Source organism: Vespula vulgaris, chromosome 12, assembly GCF_905475345.1.
Source record: "Vespula vulgaris chromosome 12, iyVesVulg1.1, whole genome shotgun sequence".
In the NCBI taxonomy this organism is placed as follows: Eukaryota; Metazoa; Arthropoda; class Insecta; order Hymenoptera; family Vespidae; genus Vespula; species Vespula vulgaris.
In genome coordinates this window covers 3,484,615-3,505,000 of record NC_066597.1, presented here as the reverse complement: position 1 = coordinate 3,505,000, position 20,386 = coordinate 3,484,615, and the positions used below count along the sequence as shown (strand labels likewise).

At 35.8% G+C, this 20,386-nt stretch overlaps 2 protein-coding genes and 1 long non-coding RNA gene across 10 annotated transcripts in view; 1 reads left to right on the top strand and 2 right to left on the bottom strand.

Annotated features, from left to right (window-relative positions):
- LOC127068219 (inaD-like protein) overlaps positions 1-8,550 on the bottom strand; it is a 74,822-nt gene extending 66,272 nt beyond the window's left edge. Inside the window, exons 1-5 of one of the 7 annotated variants that reach the window (XM_051004049.1) lie at positions 8,467-8,550; positions 7,581-7,655; positions 7,098-7,480; positions 6,900-7,025; positions 6,689-6,804 (exon numbers count right to left, since the gene is read on the bottom strand). In XM_051004049.1, the coding sequence (XP_050860006.1) occupies positions 6,689-6,804; positions 6,900-7,025; positions 7,098-7,480; positions 7,581-7,596 (641 nt within the window). In that variant the 5' untranslated portion in view covers positions 7,597-7,655; positions 8,467-8,550. Of the gene's footprint in view, positions 1-4,648; positions 5,054-6,688; positions 6,805-6,899; positions 7,026-7,097; positions 7,481-7,580; positions 7,656-7,953; positions 8,138-8,291; positions 8,352-8,466 lie in introns of those variants that run through there. The other 6 variants (XM_051004051.1, XM_051004048.1, XM_051004050.1 and 3 more) reach the window with 6 other exon arrangements.
- Positions 8,551-8,972: 422 nt separating this feature from the next.
- LOC127068225 (uncharacterized) lies at positions 8,973-20,377 on the top strand. 2 transcript variants are annotated; one of them, XM_051004073.1, is made up of 20 exons: positions 8,973-9,715; positions 10,296-10,549; positions 12,404-12,587; positions 13,205-13,290; positions 13,417-13,678; positions 13,813-13,942; positions 14,039-14,190; positions 14,305-14,580; positions 14,836-15,135; positions 15,247-15,342; positions 15,425-16,259; positions 16,558-17,120; positions 17,619-17,797; positions 17,935-18,074; positions 18,470-18,616; positions 18,694-18,783; positions 18,879-19,263; positions 19,396-19,568; positions 19,652-19,798; positions 20,000-20,377. In XM_051004073.1, the coding sequence occupies exons 3-20, from the start codon at positions 12,515-12,517 to the stop codon at positions 20,208-20,210; spliced, it is 4,245 nt and encodes a 1,414-aa protein (XP_050860030.1). In that variant the 5' UTR covers positions 8,973-9,715; positions 10,296-10,549; positions 12,404-12,514; the 3' UTR covers positions 20,211-20,377. The 2 variants fall into 2 exon arrangements, with proteins under 2 accessions (XP_050860030.1, XP_050860029.1); XM_051004072.1 differs by having other exon boundaries at positions 14,824-15,135.
- Positions 16,835-18,497, bottom strand: LOC127068278 (uncharacterized). The gene is made up of 3 exons (XR_007782889.1): positions 18,018-18,497; positions 17,699-17,777; positions 16,835-16,976 (listed from the first exon to the last, which is right to left on the bottom strand). It is a non-coding gene; the product is annotated as an uncharacterized LOC127068278 (long non-coding RNA).
- Positions 20,378-20,386: the final 9 nt, after the last annotated feature.

Below are 20,386 nucleotides of genomic sequence, written 5' to 3'. Positions count from 1 at the left end.
GTAGGAGGTCGCATCGATAGATCGAATTCTAGACAGCGATGACGACGATGCTTGCAAACTTCGTGCAGACCGGATTACCTGGATAATCCGGATCTCGTAAATCCGTCGGCTCGAATTCGGCCGGTCCATATATACTACAGACGTATATATGTATATGTGTGTCTTTCACCGAATTCGGAACACCGAAAGCTTTTCGTTTCTAACCAAAGCTAACGTGTCCTGACTTTTCCATCACAACGTTTCCCTTTTCCTCCCTTTTCTCCTGGTTAGACGTGGACTAGTCCGTTTGTGGTCAAATTTCTAACACGTGTGGTTAACCCAAAGAAACACTGGTTATTATGATACATCCACGATATATATATATATGGCTTTCGCAAACGTAAGTTAATGTAACGAAGTATTCTAAAAGAATCATAGGAAAATTCGTGCAACAAGTACGAAGAAAAGTTCCATCGAAATATTATCCCTTTTCCTTTTCTAAAGATGTCGTTAAACTCTCCTTATCTATGTATGTATGTATGTGCGTATATATATACATAGACATATTCCTTCGCGGTACATTAACCTTATAGAAAGGTTGAACGTACAATCTAGGATACGATTTTAAAAGCTTCATGTTGGTACCCCGGGCTTAAAGAAAGTCATGGTCAGCCACATTGAAATACGATATTTTAAACTCTGTCGAAATGTTTCATTTACGAAGATAGCTTCGTACCCTTTCGAGTAATTGCATTGTTTAATATTCATATCGTTTCGATCAATTATTCGATATCGTTCATATCATACATACGAATGTATATATATATATATATATGCGGGTATATATTACATCCTACATACATGCCATATATACATATATATTACATATAAAATATATGAAAGAATCGATTCGAAATGAAACATAGCTTTCGTCGTTCGTCCTGAAAACATGATTTTTCATATTTCCCTTTCATATTTCATCCGTTCGACGATACGATAATAATAAGAACGTTTATATCCAAGTTAGTAAAAAATTCTCACATAGAATGATGATGAGCAAATCGGGTAGGTAGAGGGAGAGAGGGAGTGAGAATGGATGGATATTCGAATAATTTCGATCTATATAGCATAGTCAGCACGCGCGTCCCGAGGCATTCCCTGGACTATTCCCGTTATTGGGTCAGACACGCCGATATCCCCAAGCTTTTTCCAATACGAATTCACCATCTCGTAGCATTTTCTTTATCTTTCTCTCTCTATCTCTATTTTTGTTCTCTTTCTCTCTCTTTCTTTGCTTCTATCTCTATCTATCTCTATCTATCTCTATCTTTATTCTTTTCTCTTTCTCTCTCTCTCTCTCTCTCTATGTTTTTCTCTATTTATCTCCTTCTTTCTCAAAGCTTTAAGCTTACTCATCGGACCCTCTTGAGATCCGAGCAAGTTCAATTAATCGTATCCATCATAAAAGTGCATCTCGTAAAAATGAAGACGACGTCGAAAAGAAACGTAGTCCACTCGACAATGACCTTCCTTATCTATCCGGACCTTAATAAATTTTGTTGAGACTGAACGAGAAAAGAAGAAAAAAAGGAAGAAAAAAGAACAGAGAAAGAAAAAGGAAGGAGAGAAAAAGAAAGAAAAAGAGAGAGAGAGAGAGAGAGAGGATCCTGAAAGGATACAGAAAAAACGAGATATCGTTATCGATCGGTCAAATATAAGTCTAAGTAGTCGACGATGTAATTTCAGTGAACACGCTATATGGCAAGGCTTAAAGATCCGATCAATTTTCTCGATAAATAAATCTGACGATAAAATTGGTTAGTTGGATAGAAAAAGGTAGAAAAGAAATCGCTGAGGGAAAAAGCGTTTCGTCCTTCTCTTTCTCTCTTTCTTTCTTTCGTTCTCTTTCTCTTTTTTCTTTTTCCTCCATCTTCTTTTTCTTCTCTTCTCTTCACTCGTTCTCTTTCTGACCGAAGAGAAAAACGTCGTCGTCATCGTCGTCGTCGTCGTCGTCGTCGTCGTATCGATTTACCAAGTCGTAGAAGTATAAGAAGAGAAGAAGAAGAGGAGGAGGAAGAAGAAGAAGAAGAAGAAGAAGAGGAAAGATAGGAGAAGAAAATAGTAAAGGGGAGTGAATAGTACGGAAGTAAAGCTATAATTTCACATCCCTAGCCAAGTTAAGGGTTAAGGGTTGATCAATTTCTAGATAGACGTCGCTGTTGGGCGAGAACGATATTATTAACTATAGAAGACCACGAAAAGCTTAAAACTTTAACGAAGTATGTAGGTACGTATAAGGATTAAGTATGATACACGTAAGTACGTAACAACGTAAAATTTACTTCGTATTGATCAAGGTACTGATCACGCTCGTCGTTTCTTTCGGTATAAATATTTGATGATAAATAATATGAATTAAAATTTATGATAATTTATTACTCGGATTGTTTAAGAACGTAGACATTTCTTTTTTCTTCTTTGTTTTTACTTATATCGAATTATTTTCGTCTACAAAGATGATTCGTAAATCCATCGAATCTGACACTCGCTCTTGGAGAAAAGGTCGGAGAAAGAAGTAGGAAAAAAAGAATGAAGTGGAACAAGAGGAAATTTTCTGTGAAGGATACTGAAATTAGAAAAAAAAAGGAAAGAAAAGAAAAGAAAAAAAAAAAGAAAATAGAAAAAATAATACAACTGGTATTAAAGGATATAAAAAAAAAAAGAAAGAGAAAGAAAAATTACACAAACGAACAAAAGAAAAGAAAAAGAAATGACGAAATAAAAAATCACGAAAAGAACACGGGAAATTGAGAAATTCCATCAATTATTTTTATGGAATTGATCGAGATCGAGTGTTGCAATACGTTGTAAAAAAAGGAAAAAAAAGAAAAAAAAAATGAAATAAAATAAAATAAAGTAAAATAAAAAAGAAAAGAAAAGAAAAAGAAAAAAACAAGCGAAATCTTTTTAACTTTTCGGTCGAAACTCATTCCATCTACTGTTAGCGAATTAACTCTGATAAATGGCCAACGCGTTCGAGCGAATAATTTGCGAGGAAAAACGAGGAAACCTTTTAAAAAGCTTTTCTTCGATAGCTCGATAGAGCGAAAGAGAAAGAGAAAGAAAGAAAGAGAGAAAGAAAGAAAGAGAAAGAGAGAGAGAGAGAGAGAGAGAGAGAGAGAGAACGATTTGTCGGTATCGGCGAAGAGAAAGCATTTTGTTGGCGAGCATTCTGTTGTTTCATAGAAAATAGAGAGAAATAGAAAAAAAAAGAAAAGAAAGAGAAATAAAGAGAGAGAGAGAGAGAGAGAGAGAGAGAGAGAGAAGTTTTAACGGTAAATCGGAACGTCGTTAAATTCAACAACGAGCGAGTTTCGAGGCAGGACGCAAAAAGAGAAGCCATTTTTCATTGGGGAGTCAGCCAACAGAGAGTTTGCGAACTTTGCGTAGCTTCTCTCGCTAATTAGAAAATAATTAGGAAAAAACAAAAAGAAAAATATGCGATGTCGATCGAGGTCGTTCTGATCGATCAGGTTTCTTTCTTCGTGATCTCGTTAATGATTAGATTAGATTAAACATCTTTCTGAACTCTTGAATTAAACGATCGGGAGGGAGACTAAAAAAAGCGAGAGAGAGAGAGAAAAGAAAAGGGTGTGGGAGGGGGGGGGGAGAAGAAAAAGGAAAAGAAAAGGAAGAAGGAAAGAAAAAACTAAAAAGGAAGAAAGATAAAGAGATAAAAAGAATAAAGCAATGACTCGTAATCGTTTAAATGACTCTTCTCTCTCCTCGTATTCGCTCTTTCAAGAGTTTCAGCAAATACCACGAGAGAAGAAAGAGAAGGAGCATGTGTATATACATGCGAGAGAGAGAGAGAGAGAGAGTGACAATGAGAGCGAACGCAAACACTAACCCGCTTTTAAAGGAATCCGACCTAGCTCTTCTACGATATCGGTTTGCTCGATCCAGCAACTTCATCGACACGAACTGGATGGCGACGTTTTATAGTTACAACCCTTTCATCCAACAACGATGGGAAAGCACACCCTCGCCAAGAGCCAATAAGCTTCGACAACGTGCCGTTTCGCGAATGACTTACTTACTTACTTTAAGAGAGAGAGAGAGAGATATATAGATAGAAAGAGAGAGAAAGAAAGAAACGATCGAAGAGAGAACATATAGAATGGCAAACAAACGTTTACGAGATAGAAACTATTTCTCCTTCCTCCCCCTCCCCTCTCTCTCTTTCTTACTTTATCTGTCAATCAATGTCTTTTTCTATCTATATATCTTTGACGTGCGAAAGATCCGGATAACATGTTATAATTTTAACGTGTTTAAATTCGAATAGAGAGGATCGATGACGCTTGCTACCGTCGGCGATCTAACCCAGTTTCTCCTACTACGTACGAGTCATGACTCGAGTCGTAAGTTTCCCTCGGACGTGGTCGGCGACGAGTCGATAAAAAAGCAATTTCACGCGAGCATTGGACTGGCCAATGCGAGATATCTGTCATATATACAATATGTATACGTATATATCCATCTACGTATGTATATATAGTAGGAGTTTTGTTTCATACGAACGTAAACACAAGTCGGTTCGATACGTCACGACTAAATAGGATTAGAATGATATTAAAACGGATTAGTGTATTTTTGTATAACTTACTCGGCGTTTAGGACGATCCAACAGGTTTTATTCTTTGTCTTTTCTCTCTCTTTCTTTTTTTTTTGGTTTTGTTTCTCTTTTTGCTTGTTTTTCTTTTTTTTCTTTTTTTTTTTTTTTTTTTGAATCCAATAAACGACGTATAAGGATGATGAATCTAGTAGCAGCAGCAGTGGTGATGGTGGTTGTGGTAATAGTAGTAGTAATAGTAGCAGCAGTGGTTGTAGTAATTGCTTGCTGTCGACGATAAGATCGAGATGATCGAGAATCCTCTCCTTGAATATGACGAAGACATACCCCTTGAGGAACGATTGGTACGTCCAAATGGCCGAAGGGTGATCATCTTCATCATCATAATCTTTCGATTCATCATCTTTCGTTATTCTCTCGCGGGACCACGACGACAAGATAAATCTCTATGTTCTTGAAAATACATCACGAAGGATCTATTATACGAGATCTTTGATATCCTATTTGTCGAGAACAATATAACGCTCCTGTTGACGATAATGATGATAATGACGATGATAATAATAAAAGGAACGTCTTGTCCAACAGAAAAATAAGTTCGATATACGATCGAGGAGATTTTAAGGAGAACATCTGAATTTTCAACTTTCTCTTATCTTTCTCTATATACATGTATATATAGAGATATAGATATATAGTTGTTTTCGCTTTGAAAATAATATAAATAAAAAAAAACAATAAAGTTCACGCGGTTCGACGGGATATTCACGGAACGTGTTAAGGGCTATATGAGAAGGGAGTGCCGCGACCTTCGTCGCACGAAGGCCCGTGGAAAACTGACCGATCTTCTTCGCTAACTCCTCCTCCCCCTCCTCTTTCTCCATCCCTTCCCCCTCCTTCTCTCTACCTCTCTACCTCTTCCTACACCATCTCCTATACCATCGTTCTCATCGTTACAGTAGTAGTAGTAGTCAGACGTAGGACAGGAGGCATCTTTTCGTCTCCTCCTCGTCTCCTCCTCGTCACCTCCTCTTCTTCCTCTTCTTCTTCCTCCTCCTCCTCCTCCTCCTCCTCCATCTCCTCCTTCTTCTCCTCCACTACCAGCTCTGCTTTTTTTCGAATCCGTTGACGAAGCTTCCGGACGAGGGTAACGGGCATGCGTGATCCGACGCACGAGTAACATGCCTGCTAGGGTGGGAGTTCTAATGGGAGTGTACTAACCAGTCGAAGATAGAAAGAGAAAGATAGAGAGAACGATTATGCCGAGCTTTATAACAAAACGTGCTACGTTTCAGTATTTTTCAAACACCCGGTAGGCTATTTCTCTCTTCTTGTCTTTTCTTTTCTTTCTTTTTTTTTTTCTTTTTTGTTTCTTTTTAACCCTTTAGAAAAATAAAAAGATAGATAGATAGAGAGAAAGAGAGAGAGAGAGAGAGATCTTCTTCTGTTGAGAATTGGCTTCTTTCTTTCAACCATGTCGGACCAAGGTTTAAAAGGCGTACCACCTCATTTAATCTCGATTTTCTAAGGTAACTCTCTCTTTTCAGAGACTTGCAGCCACCACTGTGAATATTTCAAGGTGGGACGACGACGTTTTTTCTTTTTCTTTTTCTTCTTTTTTTTTTCACTTTTCTTTTTATCCCCTCGTCTCCTTTCCCCGATATAAAAAGGAATATCGACAAAGAGTAACGCAGGTAAAGCTCGTATACAGATGTCGTGAGTCGATAGCCATGGTAATGGAAATCAAATTCTTTGAATATTTGATTAATGAAATCAAGATAATGGACGTTTTCTACGAACGCGAGTTCTTACTCGTGATGGTTTTTTGAAGTGTTAAGTTTTTTTCGGTTTATATTATATCGGTTAAATGATCCTTTTTTGTCATAATAAAGAAAGAAAGAGATGATATCAACTGTTATTCGTGTACAAACGCGTTAAAATTTAATGGCCTATAAAGGTAAAGAATTGCTATCCTAAATCAGCATTAAATACAAATTCGTTTGTAAACGATCGGGTAGTTTTACGAGTACCGAGTATGTATACGAGAGTTAAAATTAAATGCTTTTCACTCACCAGCCTGCAATACCATTCGGTTGAATTTCTTGTAAAAATATACCAAGCTCGCCCTTGTCTTTACTGCGGAGACCAACCACACTGAATCCTAAACTAGTACCTTCTGGTTTGTATAGCTGGAAATATGGAAATGCAGAATTTTATTATACGGAATAATGTCACCTTTATTAATGTATTCATTTTAATAAAATGTATTTTTTGAATATCTTACCTGCACTGTGCATATCTGACGCCCTCTCGCTGCAGCCTCTATCACCTTTTTGAACTCTTTGGCGTAGGTTGGGGTCGTTATAGGTGGCATTCCCATAACTTCTGAAACCAGACTAGGACTTGTAACCTGTAACAAAGTACATGCCATGCAGGAATAGCACGAGTACATTAAGCTGAAATGGGGAGATTCTTAACCTACCTGTGCACTGGTGTCTTCGCTGCTGCTATGCAACAATGGAGCAATTGGGACTCTCTGATCGTCCAGTTCGCTACTATCCGGATATAAGTCTTGATACGCAATTGGTCCTAAAGGTTGCACGGGAGTGTTTGGAACCGAAAGCTCTAGCTGCCCGCTGATATTAATATCAAAATCACCAGGAAGAATAGACGGATGTTGTCCTAGTTGACTATTTAATTCAAGCAAAGAATCTTGTATGGTGACTATACTTCGAAATACGGGATCTTCCAATAAGGAAATTAATGATTTGAGATCTTGGGTGGTATGCATTTGTAATTTTGGATCGTCACAATCCTCTACTCTTTCTTGAACATGCTCGAGCAAGTGAAGGGCCGTGGATATATCTAAAAGTACGAATAAAATTGTATGTGTTGTAGGAAACACAAAAATGCAATTGCCAAAAAGGATTTATTAGAGTCTGTAGTATAAAGAAATAGTAATTACCTGCGCTTAACGACATCTTAGTTTTCTTGTTTTGTATACCGTTCAAGCTTGTACAAAATCCTTATAGATCCAACTCTAGAAGAACAAGATACGAAGGTTTGTCATTGAGAAAGAAATCAATATAAAGAAAAGTATTACTCTTAAGAATACCTTACATTCTTAACCTCAAAAAATAGAAAAGCTTGAAGACACGATTTTACGAACGAATACGTTTCTAATACTATTATTTCAAAAAGGAAAAATACAATCCTAATCGCGTATGTCATGCCAATTACCATTAAAACTAAACTAAGCTAGTTTAATAGCGAATCGATATTCGTTTATGCGAAACTAATGTACAACTATTTACATAAAATCGATAAGTATCTCTTACCTAATAACCTTATAAAAATGTTTTTATACAGGATACACCAAGGATAAAAGTATCATTCAGAAGAAACTGTAGGATTTTACGGGTGTTATATATTACACAAATAAAATACCATCAAAGCTCATCGACGAAAACGTAATCGCATCTTGATATCAGCTGACAGGATCCAAGGCGTCTCGACGTACAACGCTTAATAACTAATATCATGGAGGGCGTTTATGGCGCATGCACTAACGGCGCGTAAATTCAATTGCTTACATAATCGTTTTCGATCATAGACGTATCGTAATAAGAAAAAAAAAATGAATAAAATGTAATCAGATAATTATAAGTAATAATACCTTCACGATATCTTCCATGTCTATATTAGAAAAATAATTAAAACGGTGCTTGGACGAGTATCAGGAACGACGACATTCTGTGCGACATAAGTTTCGTGTAAGGAGAGGAAAGCTACTCAACGATATATACTATTAATTATGGATTATCGATTAATATAATACATCGTACACTTACTTTAACCTCCTTTCGTTGTCTAACAAACAAATATTATCGGCACACAGCTCACACACCGTCTTACTAACACCCAACTGGAACTTCTTCAAGATGGCTGCGTATAAACGAAATGCGCGCGCATACCAAATGCGCAAGAAGCCTCGTAGCCAGTCAGTCGACCATTCTTCGTTTTTAACTTTTTGTTTGTTTGTTTTCGTTCTTTTCGTTTGTCCGTTGTTTTTCATTTATTATGAAATTCAAACATCCATTATGTACGAGATACACGAGATAAGTAGAAATGTTTCTTTAAAATCGAACAAATCCTCAAATGAATGTTGGAAATATTGGTATTAATATATTATTCATTATAATCAAACAGTTCCGAAAGTATATTATTTATAGATTAAACAATATATGTATATATATATATATGTATATATATATATATATATATAAATATCTAAACGTAACTATATTGACGCAATGGAATGTATTCTGCTTTTGACGAAATCAATACGATTGTCCTATCTGAGCTCATGCAGAAACCTGAATAATCCATAATTCCGCAGTTTCCACGTTCATGAATACTCGAAAACACGATTCACCGTAAATAGAAAAGAATCGTAATGTATAAAACAAATGGATAAATTCCTTCTTTTTGTTTTTATTTCTCCTATCCCTTTTTTTTCTTTTTTCTTTTCCTTTACCACGGAAGAATGATCTCATTACGATATATACGGTATATAAACAACAATATATCGACAAAAACAAAAGTGTTCAAAGTCAAACCGAACATCGTTAATACATATAATATTTATTACAAATATAAATTAACCAAAATACTTTTCTAAACGTACGTACAAGGAGAGAGAGAGAGAGAGAGAGAGAGAGAGAGAGAGAGAGAGAGAGAGAGAGATTGAGAGAGAGAGAGAGAGAGAGAGAGAGAGAGAGAGAGAGAGAGAGAGAGAATGAATAACATATACCACATTAGAAATGATTTCCTTGTCGTGCGAATAATTGTCGAGAGAAGGGAAACGATTAAAGTAGATGTTCATAAATTATAGAAAATAAGGCATCGAACGACCTGGCCGCAAACATAATTATTCGAAGACCACAAGCGAACCAAACGCCTGCCTGTCCGCCTTCTATTCTCTGGACAGTTCCGGAAAGATCAAAGGGGTTGAAAGCGATGGAGCGCAACACGTAGATCATGGTTGACCACGACGAGTTCTAGTGGTGGTGATGGTGGTGGTGGTCCTCGATCGTCGAGGTAGGTTGACCTCGGCTGAAAATCTCTAATCCATGATTCCGCCTAACGAGTCATATAGAGAAAAAGAGAGAGAGAGAGAGAGAGAGAGAGAGAGAGAGAGAGCGAGAAAAGAGAAAGAGAATGAAAGAAAGAGAAAAAAAGAGAACGAGAATAGTCAGTCGATCGACATCATCGACAACAGGACACGACATACTGTAGTACGTCATGTCCTCTAGAAGAGTCAGTACGTTTTCCCGGATGGCCCCACGGAAACCGGACACAATGGGTGATACTTACTTCCGTTGGGCACAAGGCCAGAGAACTCGAAACTGTGGGGGACCAACACCGCGCCTCTTTTCAAACGTTATCTACACTTAGAGAACAGCGATGACTGTCCGTTCGTTCGTTCGTTCGTTCGTTCGTTCGTACTCTCTGATGTCTCTCGACATCATTGCTCTGCCCCCTACGGTTCGTCTCCGTGACCATTCATCGGGACGATGTATATTTCCTCTCCCTCCTTTCCCTCCTATCCCCTTACGTACCAACGTACTTCCATTATTTCCACCGTTCGCACTGTTTTTGACCGTCAGTTTGATTACAGGTGCTAGTCGAGCTGGACGTTAGAGAGATCGGAACCCGATCATTTCATTTTTTCACATCAACTTTAACAAGAAGAAGACGAAGACGAAGACGACGATATCGAAGAACATCGTCTCCCTTAACCCATCCTTCGCACAACCCCCGACGCCCTTACCCTGTTTTTGAAGTCCTCCAAAGACACTCAGTTTTTTTTATCGTTCATCAATAATTTTCTTACTAAAAGAGAAGAACTCTATTTCGTAGGAATAAGTTAAGGTAAGGTAAGAGGAAATTCGCTCAAGTTTTCTTCTCTCTCTCTCTCTCTCTCTCTCTCTCTCTCTCTCTTTCTTTTTTCTTTTTTTTAAAATACTTCCCTTCTCTCTTTCTTTTTCTTCCTCTTTTTCTCTCTGAATTTTTTATACACTTTATATCCCGCTTCTTTAATTGACGCTGTCGTTGAAATTTAATTTAAAGTAAAAGATCAAAGTTCTGCAAAAATCCATATTTCTTTGTCATTATCGAGGGTCGAAATATCAATTGATCCTTTTAAACTTCTAATGGTTCTAACTTATGTAACAATAATCAAATTAATTCAACATGAAAATTAATATCGCACGGCGGACCATTATAATTTATCGTCGCATGCGAATGTCCCATTAACATCAGCGACACATATATACACGCACAAACAACATACACCTGCATGCATACATATACGCACATATACACACAATAGTAATCGAATTCGTTCCTGATTCGATACGGTTATACGCGTAACAATACTACTCGCGTAGTATGACAGAGTTCAAAGCACTTCAACAATAGAACTCCTTTTACGAGCTAAGCTTCGTTCTATCATCTCGTGACAAAAGCTCGTCGCAAAAATTGCTATCTCACTCTCTTTCTCTTTCTCTCTCTCTCTCTATCTCTTTCACTGGAAATTTTTTTTCTTTTTTCAAATATATATATATATATATATATATATATATATGCTCGTAACTTTGCAATATGCTCACGCACGCTAAGCTTTTGTACACAGATCCTGACTCTTTCAAAAAATTTGCGCGATTCGAAAAAAATGGAAAAAGAAAAAAAAAAAGAAAAAACACATGAATTGCATCCATTGAAAATATACTAACACACGAGATATGCAATTTATTCCAAAATATCTAATAGTTAACGTTGCATCTCTTTTTTTCATACGTCGAGTAATATGAACGATATTCAATGTAAAGGATTATCGTAATTTTCTCTTTCGAAAGGAAAAGAGAGAGAGAGAGAGAGAGAAAGAGAGAAAGAGAGAGAGAGAGAGAGGGAGAGAGGAAGAGAGGGATGGAGAGAGGGAGAGAGAGGAAGAGTGTTTCGTTGTACTTTTACGTGGGACACCTACGTGATCACAAAGGCGATAAACCATAACGTAGTTAACGAGCACCGTCATCATCCAACGCCTCCGCCGTTGGTGGATTAAATTGGTGGATGGATAGATATTCTCACGTAGGACGATAATTATTTTTTCTACATTTACCAATACACATATTTAAATTTCAAAGATTCATTTTTACGTGTTACCAGTTTCGATTGAAAAAAAAAAAGAAAAAAAGAAAAAGAATAAAGCAAGAAAAAAAAAAGATTTAATTATTAAGAATATTTTTCTATTAGTTTTATAAAAAAAAAAAAAAAATTTGATCTCAAAGATGTTTCCGATAAAAAAAAACATCGTAATCGTTATCTCTCACAAGTATCAATCGTGTTAATACTCGGAGAATACTATAGAAATACGATCGTAGTATTTACTTTGTAGAATTCCTAAAGAGCACTCACCCTGAACAGCGCATAGATACTCGTACATCTCCTATGGGGTTATATACTATTTTCCTAGTGTGTTCGATACTTCCACGTATATTCCTACGCAATAACGATGCAAAAAGGGATCAGAATACGCCCGTAAAGGCATCGAAGCGTGCTTCCAACTTTCAGCCATTACATTATTAGCCATCCATTATCCTCCTTGGTTTTCGTGACATTAGTCACGAAAATATTATGTTAACTTAATAATATTTGTCAATATAATCGAAATATTATGTGTCAAGATTATTTAATCATTCTTCTTTCTTCTTTACATTTTTCTAGATAACTATTGCCAATGGAATGATAACTTGACATTTAAATTATTCTCCCTTAAAAAAAGAGAAAAAGAAGAAGAACAAAGGAAAACAAAAAACAAGAAAAAAGAGAAGCAAAATGATCAAGAGCAAAAACCCGTTAAAAATTATCGTCATCGTCATCCCGTTGATTGTATCGGATTTAATAAACGGTGAGTTGTGCGAATCGAAGGATAAATTTCTTTTTGGTCCTTATCGATAAACCATAAAAAAAAAAGAAAAAGAAAAAGGGAAAGGAACGACGAATTTATGAGGGCCAAAATAAAGGTAAAAAAAAAAGAGAGAGAGAGAAAAGAAAGAAAAAAGAATACCTCATGAATTCTCGGATATAACGCGTCGTCGAATATACGTATGTATATATGTATGTCCGTTTTTCTTTTGGAATTTGAAATGGACGATTCAATTGCATTGCTGGACGAATAGCGAGCGTTCCGTATCGACGGCAGGACGCACAGAGCTCGTGGATATGGATCAAATGATGTCACGTATGCTTGCGAAATTGTTTCGCCTATTGTGCGCCCGTCCGTACCACTTATGGCGCGAAAATATGGCGTAGATAAAATCGGAATTCTTCTGTGATCTACTGAATTTATCCCGCGAGGAAATATAACCTGAATCGTTTTTTTTTCTCTTCCTTTTTGTTCTTTTTCCTTCTTTTTTCTTTTCTCTCTCTTTTTTTCTCTTTTTTTTTTTTACCGAAAAAGAAGAAGAAAAAAAAAGAAGTCGACGCGATAATCGTTCCCAACTGACTCATCGGAATTGTTTTCAGCCCAAACAACATGTAACGGAGGCGTTGGCAGAGTTGTTTACGAAAGATTACCTGATCAACAACTTCAGGGATTCGACGACGACGTCGTATGATATTTTTGTGTTTCTTCTCTTTGTTCTCTTTTTGTTTATTTTTAAGAAACAATTCTATTCATTGTTAATACGGTAGATAGGTGAGTATCAAAATTGTACCTGTTTCTCCATTCGCAACAGGTCAGGGACTCTGCGCCACCCTTCAGAGTGTTGGAAAAATGTCAAGAGCTATGTCTGAGAGATAGAACAGCTACCAATAATTTGGTACGAGCATGTACTAGTTTCGACTTTCAACCTGGGAGTAGAATAGCGTCCTTCAGTGGAGCTGCCGAGTATGAAGAGAGTACCTGTTACCTGACAAGAGAACAAGCACAGCCTGAAGGCATTGGAAATCTAATGTTGGTTCCAAATAGTGTTCATTTTACGGAAGTTTGTCTCACGTGTGAGTATTTAGAGAGAAAAAACGAAACAAGAAAAAAAAGAAAAGAGAAGAAGAATTAATAGATAATTTTGATTTCATCAATGGCGATCATCAGTGATTTAAATTCATAAGAAATTTGTTTCATATAATATTAGCGAACAGAATAGAAAGAGAATGTCCAAATCGTCGATACGTTTTCGAAAGACATCCAAGGAAAAAGCTGAAGCTACCTTTGACCGATTTAAAGGAAGTCAGTGCTGCCAATAGAACCGAATGCGAAGATAGGTATCGTTAATAATCATTTCACTTTTCTATTCGACACAAAACATTTTCGCTATTTTTCTTTTCTTTTCTTTTCTTTACTGACACTCGTCCCGTCAGATGCTTGAACGAGTTCAGTTTCGTGTGTCGATCAGCGACATACGATACTGCGTTAAGAAGTTGTTCGCTGAGTCGTTTCACTAGAAGAACTCATCCTGAATTATTAGAGGACGATCCAAATTCTGATTACTTGGAGAACACTTGTCTGAACGGTACGAATATTAAAAAATAAAAATAATAAAAATAAAAATCATTTATATACTTGAAAAATTTGGTCCCACTTATTTATTTATTTATTCTCTTTTCTTTTTATGAAATCAATATAGCCGAACGTCGTTGCGACGGTTTAGCAGTGTTCGTCAAAGAAGAGAACAAACGTCTTCGTGGTCCATTCGAAGTCGATATTTATACGAATCTTACCCTCGACGAGTGTCAGGCACTTTGTCTACGTGCCGAAAAATATTTCTGTCGTAGCGTTGAATTTGACGAACAAACTCGTCAATGCGTTATCTCCGAGGAGGATTCAGTTTCCCAGAAAGATGATATCGGAATCAGTAGTAGTCCTAGTCATCATTTTTACGACTTGGTTTGCTTGGATAATCGTAAGTAATAGATAGATAAATTTATTATAGTTTCGTTTAAGATTATTGCAAAGTGTAATCGTTTGATCTAAAATTAAAAAGAAAAAACCAAAAGAATCATATTGTCGTCCGAAAAAAGAAATATATACAATATACATGAAGTATATATGAAGTAAAATTAATTAAGGTTCAGATTTCATTGGATGAAAGTATCATAAGATATTCTTATCACTTATCATACCAATGCCTACTTACGAAACGTAGATCCGTCCATAGCACGTGGCTCCGAATATCCGGATAGCAGTTCGACATCACATCTATTCTCTGATGGAAGACGACCGGACACAGCTTTTCAACGTTATCGAAATTCTCGGTTAAGTGGAGAATTTCATTCGGAAATAACTGGACGTAGTTTAAGCGAGTGTCTCGATGAATGTCTAAGACAAACCAGTTTTCAATGTCGAAGTGCCGTATATTCCGAACATTATCATACTTGTAGATTGAGCCGATTCAATCAACGTGACGGACATAGGATCATTTATGATGCGGATTACGATTATTACGAAAATCTTATGCGTACGTTTAATCGTTCATTAAACTTTTGATATAAACGTTTATTTTTATTATACAAAAAATATATAAATAAATTATATATATTTTCTGTTTGTTTGTTTCATATTTAAACAGATCAATACTTGGATAGTGATCGAGATAATCCCGGATATAGGCCAGATCCTTTAGGACAAGATACGAATTTTGGTCGACCTTCGTTGGGTAGACCAGGTTAGAAATATCAGCCCCTATAATGATTCTATTTCTAATGAAAATAATTATATTGTTCGATAATTATATTTATGATTTGTAGGATATCCAGACGATTACGACAAAGGTTATTCGGGCACCGTAAAACCAGATCGTTTTCCCGATCGTCATCCAGATCGTTATCCAGATCGTTTTCCAGATCGTTATCCAGACAATTATCCTGATCGTTATCCTGATCGTTATCCAGAAAGATATCCAGAACGTTATCCAGATCGATATCCAGATCGTTATCCTGATCGTTATCCAGATCGTTATCCAGATCGTTATCCAGAGCGTTATCCAGAGCGTTATCCAACACAAACTGATAGATATCCAGACACGAAATATCCAGTAGGTACACCAGGAATAAACGATCAATATCCAGGATCTGGTGATCGTTACCCAATGAACGATCGCTATCCGATAGATCGTTATCCTACTAACGATCGATATCCTATTAACGATCGTTATCCAACAGGAGATCGTTATCCTACTAATGATCGATATCCTATTAACGATCGTTATCCAACAGGAGATCGTTATCCTACCGGTGATCGTTATCCTACTAGTGATCGTTATCCCATTAACGATAGATATCCAGATCGATATCCAATGAGAGGAGATCGTCGACCAATAGGAAGCGACAGATATCCTGTTCCAGAGCCTATTATACCAGAAAGATATCCAATTGGTGGTGGAAGATATCCTACTGCGCCAACAGGCAGATATCCAATTTCTCCAGGACGTTATCCAACGGATGGTGAACGTTACCCAACGGCAATAGATCGTTATCCTGTTCCTGAAGATCCACTGGATAGATATCCTTCTAACGTGGGTAGACCTACCGGAGACAGATATCCTGTAGGTGATAGATATCCTGATAAGGATTACCCTAGTAGGTCAGTTAATAAATCATAAGATATTTTATTCATACACGATGTGTATATATATATATTTAATTAAATATATATATATATATTTAAAATTGAAATTTTGTAATAATATATATTATTAAAAAAATATAAAACATAAATATATCTTTCTATATATAAATTGTATATAATAATATTAGTGTAGTATATACCTATATCTTTTTATTTTATTTATATTATTATAAAATTACAATTTAAAAAATATATGTGTATGTATACATATACATATATTCTTTTTTTATATATAAACATCTTTCAATACCAGGTATCCAGGGAACGGACATGGTGTTTATGCGCACGGATTTATTGACGACGTACGAGGTCCTCAAAATCATCCAGTCGAACGTCCGCATTATGGACCGACACGTCCAGGTGGATACAATGGATATGGTAGCGATTCTGGTGGTATAATCGGTGGTGGTTACATAGGAGAAGGTGGTGTTTACAATACCAGACCATTCGGTACAAGTGGTGGCCCTATAATAGGTCGGCCACCTTTAATCTCGAGATGCGACGAACAGGATAATTTCCGACAAGTTGGACCGCACACAAGAGTACGAAAACCCTTCGTTAGAAGATATACAACAGCTTCATCCTTAGCACAATGTGAGAGAGAATGTGCGGATGCTAGGGATTTCGTATGCAGATCCTTCAATTATCGTCCTTACGCTGCACCTTACGGAGCTGAAAGAGACAATTGTGAACTCAGCGATCGTGATTCCAGAGACATGGACATGGGAAATCCAATTTATTATGACACCGGATCTGATTATGATTTTTATGAAAGAAATAATGGAAGACAAGGTGCTGATGGGGAATGTCTCGATGGTAAAACTTATTAATAAACAACAACAATAATAATAATGATAATTATAATAATAATAATAATAATAATTACTCGATTAAACTCGATAAAGAATAAATAAATAAATAAATAAATAAATAGAGAATTATGAAAATCATCGATACGAAGAAGTACAGCGTCATGGATCTCCCATTCAAACATATATATATATATATATTTTTTTTTTAATTTTCTAATATAAGTCGAGAACAATACAGAACAATCGCGATGAGAAAATATTTTAATTAAAAAAAAAGATTGATAACTAAATCGAACCTCACGAACAATCCTGAAATAATTCATTCATTGTGTAATATGTGTTTAAACAAATTCTATCCCAATAATAAAATTTTGTTCTTTTTTTTTTTTTACTCTTAACAATCGACATTAATTGTCTTATATAAGTTCATTATAAGTACGAGATGTTATCTTATTACTTTTTTTTTTTTTTTTTTTTCTTTACTATTGATTATTTCTTTCAGTGAGTCAAGTTTGTAGCGAGGACGGAATGGAATTTACTTTAAGGACACCGGAAGGATTCATCGGTAGGATTTACACTTACGGCTATTACGATCGATGTTTCTTCCGTGGTAACGGTGGTACAGTGAACGTTCTACGAATCAGTGGGCCTCAAGGTTATCCTGAATGTGGGACACAACGTGTAAGAACAATCACAATCTCTATTTTTTCTTTTTTTTTTAATTTTTCTAAATCCAATACGATATGTCACGATTCATTGAAAATAATTTTCAATTAATTCTTTTTTATGTATATGTATATATATATCTACACATGCAGTACGGAGACACAATGACGAATATCGTAGTGGTCCAGTTCTCGGATTACGTTCAAACAGGACGAGATAAACGTTTCAATCTTACCTGTCTATTTCGAGGCCCTGGTGAAGCTGTCGTCACGTCCGGCTACATCGGTGCCGGGTATGCCAGGTCATATCGATCGAAAGATCGTCTATTGCACCGGAAATAGCAAATGGATTATCTAATTCGTGCGATGGATTAATGCAATGCACATTGTCTTAGATTAGTATTATATAAGAGGGTTATCATCGCGGTTTAAACACGTTCCTGGAATTTTACAGATCCATTATCTGAGTTACATACCTTTGATATAATAGTTTTTCTTAAGAAAAAACAAGAGAGAGAGAGAGAGAGAGAGAAATCTCAAGTATAATCTAATATCTTTTGAAAGATCATTTAATGGAATCTTGATAATCAACGTATATACGTATAAACATAATAATCCTTTCTATACTATATTCAAATAATAAGTTTAATTTAGCTAATGGAAAGCTTTTATGCATTCGTTTCTATAGATCAGGTTCTCCAATACCAATCGAATATCTTCCAGCGGAAAATACTTTGAGTTCTCGAGTGCGTCTGTTGATTTTGTATCAAGGTAGACCTACAACTACCATAGCCGTTGGTGATCCTCTTACTTTCAGATTGGAAGCACAAGAAGGGTGAGAAACAATGAATAAATTTTTCTTTTCTGATCGAATCGTTTAACTTGAATCAATTTGATCGATTTAACTTGTAGATACAATTACGTAACAGACATATTTGCTACCAATGTCATAGCCAGGGATCCTTACTCGGGAAGAAGTGTACAACTTATAGATAGATACGGGTGAGTAAGATATATACGCATATATATATATATATATATATATAAATAAATAAATAAAAATTACAATCTAACATCTATCATCCGTTCTATTTCAGTTGTCCAGTGGACAATTACGTTTTTCCTGGATTGGATCGTCTTCGTGACGGTGACAGTTTGGAAGCACGCTTCAATGCCTTTAAAATACCAGAATCGAATTTCTTGGTATTCGAGGCAACCGTAAGAACCTGCAGGGATGGTTGTCAACCGGCTTATTGTTCAGGCGGTAGTGGAAGAAGCGAACCATCTTTTGGAAGACGTCGAAGAGATATAAGTAATGATACGACATTGATGGAAGAAGAGCTAGCTGAGACCAGTACGATTATTGAGAAGGATACTAATGTCACGATTATGTCAAATTCAACGTATGTTATGGGTACTCGATCGAATAATGAAGAAGATGACGAGGAGACCGAAGAAGAACATGTCAGAGAGATGATTGAGGTAGATAAATATTTAATATACTGGATAAGAGATCAGATAATTGTGATGAAGGTGAAAGATTCCTTAACAAATTTTGATGTACATGATTATTTGCTGTTATTCTTCGGTTATTTTTCTTTATACTTTTTTTAGGTATTAGATTCAAGAATGGACATCGAAGAAGAGGAGACTACGGTAGAGAAACAAAGTGCAATTCTTGAGACAGTTTGTATAGCTCCAAACGAATATTATGGTCTAGTTACAGCAGTTGGCGTTTTGGTAGTATTATTGGCTTCAGTAGTATTACTTTCTATGTTAGTTTACAGGTAAATAGTAATAAGTTTTTATAATATCGTTTACTAAACTATCCAATTATCTATTTTTATCGTGATAATAATCATTACGATAGGAAACATGCGTATTCCGTGATTATAAAAAATCGAAAAGTTGATAAGGCTAGTAATCGTAGTAACCATTCTGATGATGCAACCTACAGTAGCCGAGTGAATAACTTTTCGTTTATGAGAAGTGGACTGCAAAAACCGTTTCAATCCACGTATGGAATTCATATTTTTTTAATTATGATATATATATATATATATAATTTATATATTATTTATACATATATGATATAATCTTTTTAATCGTAAAAAAGAAAAGAGAAAAAGAACCATCATTCTTAAGAAATTAATTTCATTCATTCATTGATTCATTGATTCATTGATTCATTGATTCATATGATTTCTGTTATTCGTAGATCTATATCAAGATCGATGAGCAATATCATTGGACAACGTATGAATTCGTCTTCGACAGCATTAGAAGGTGCCGTTGGTTTATCAACTGCTAGAAGATCAGGATTTGATCCCAGCGAACCAATTTATACAGATCCTTCGCTTTTCGAAGTGACTCGTTGTTCACAGAGTATGTCGAAACAAGCACTGAACGATAATTTTCATCTTATGTAAAGAAACAAGAGAAATCTATGGATTCTCTGGAAAAGAAAAAAAAAGGAAAAAGAAAAAGAAAAGAAACACAAGAAAACACGAAAGAAAACATATCTTCCATTCATACGTTTTCATGAATTTTAATAATACTTTTAATAACGTAAGAACAAACGATGCATTTAAACAATGATCAAACT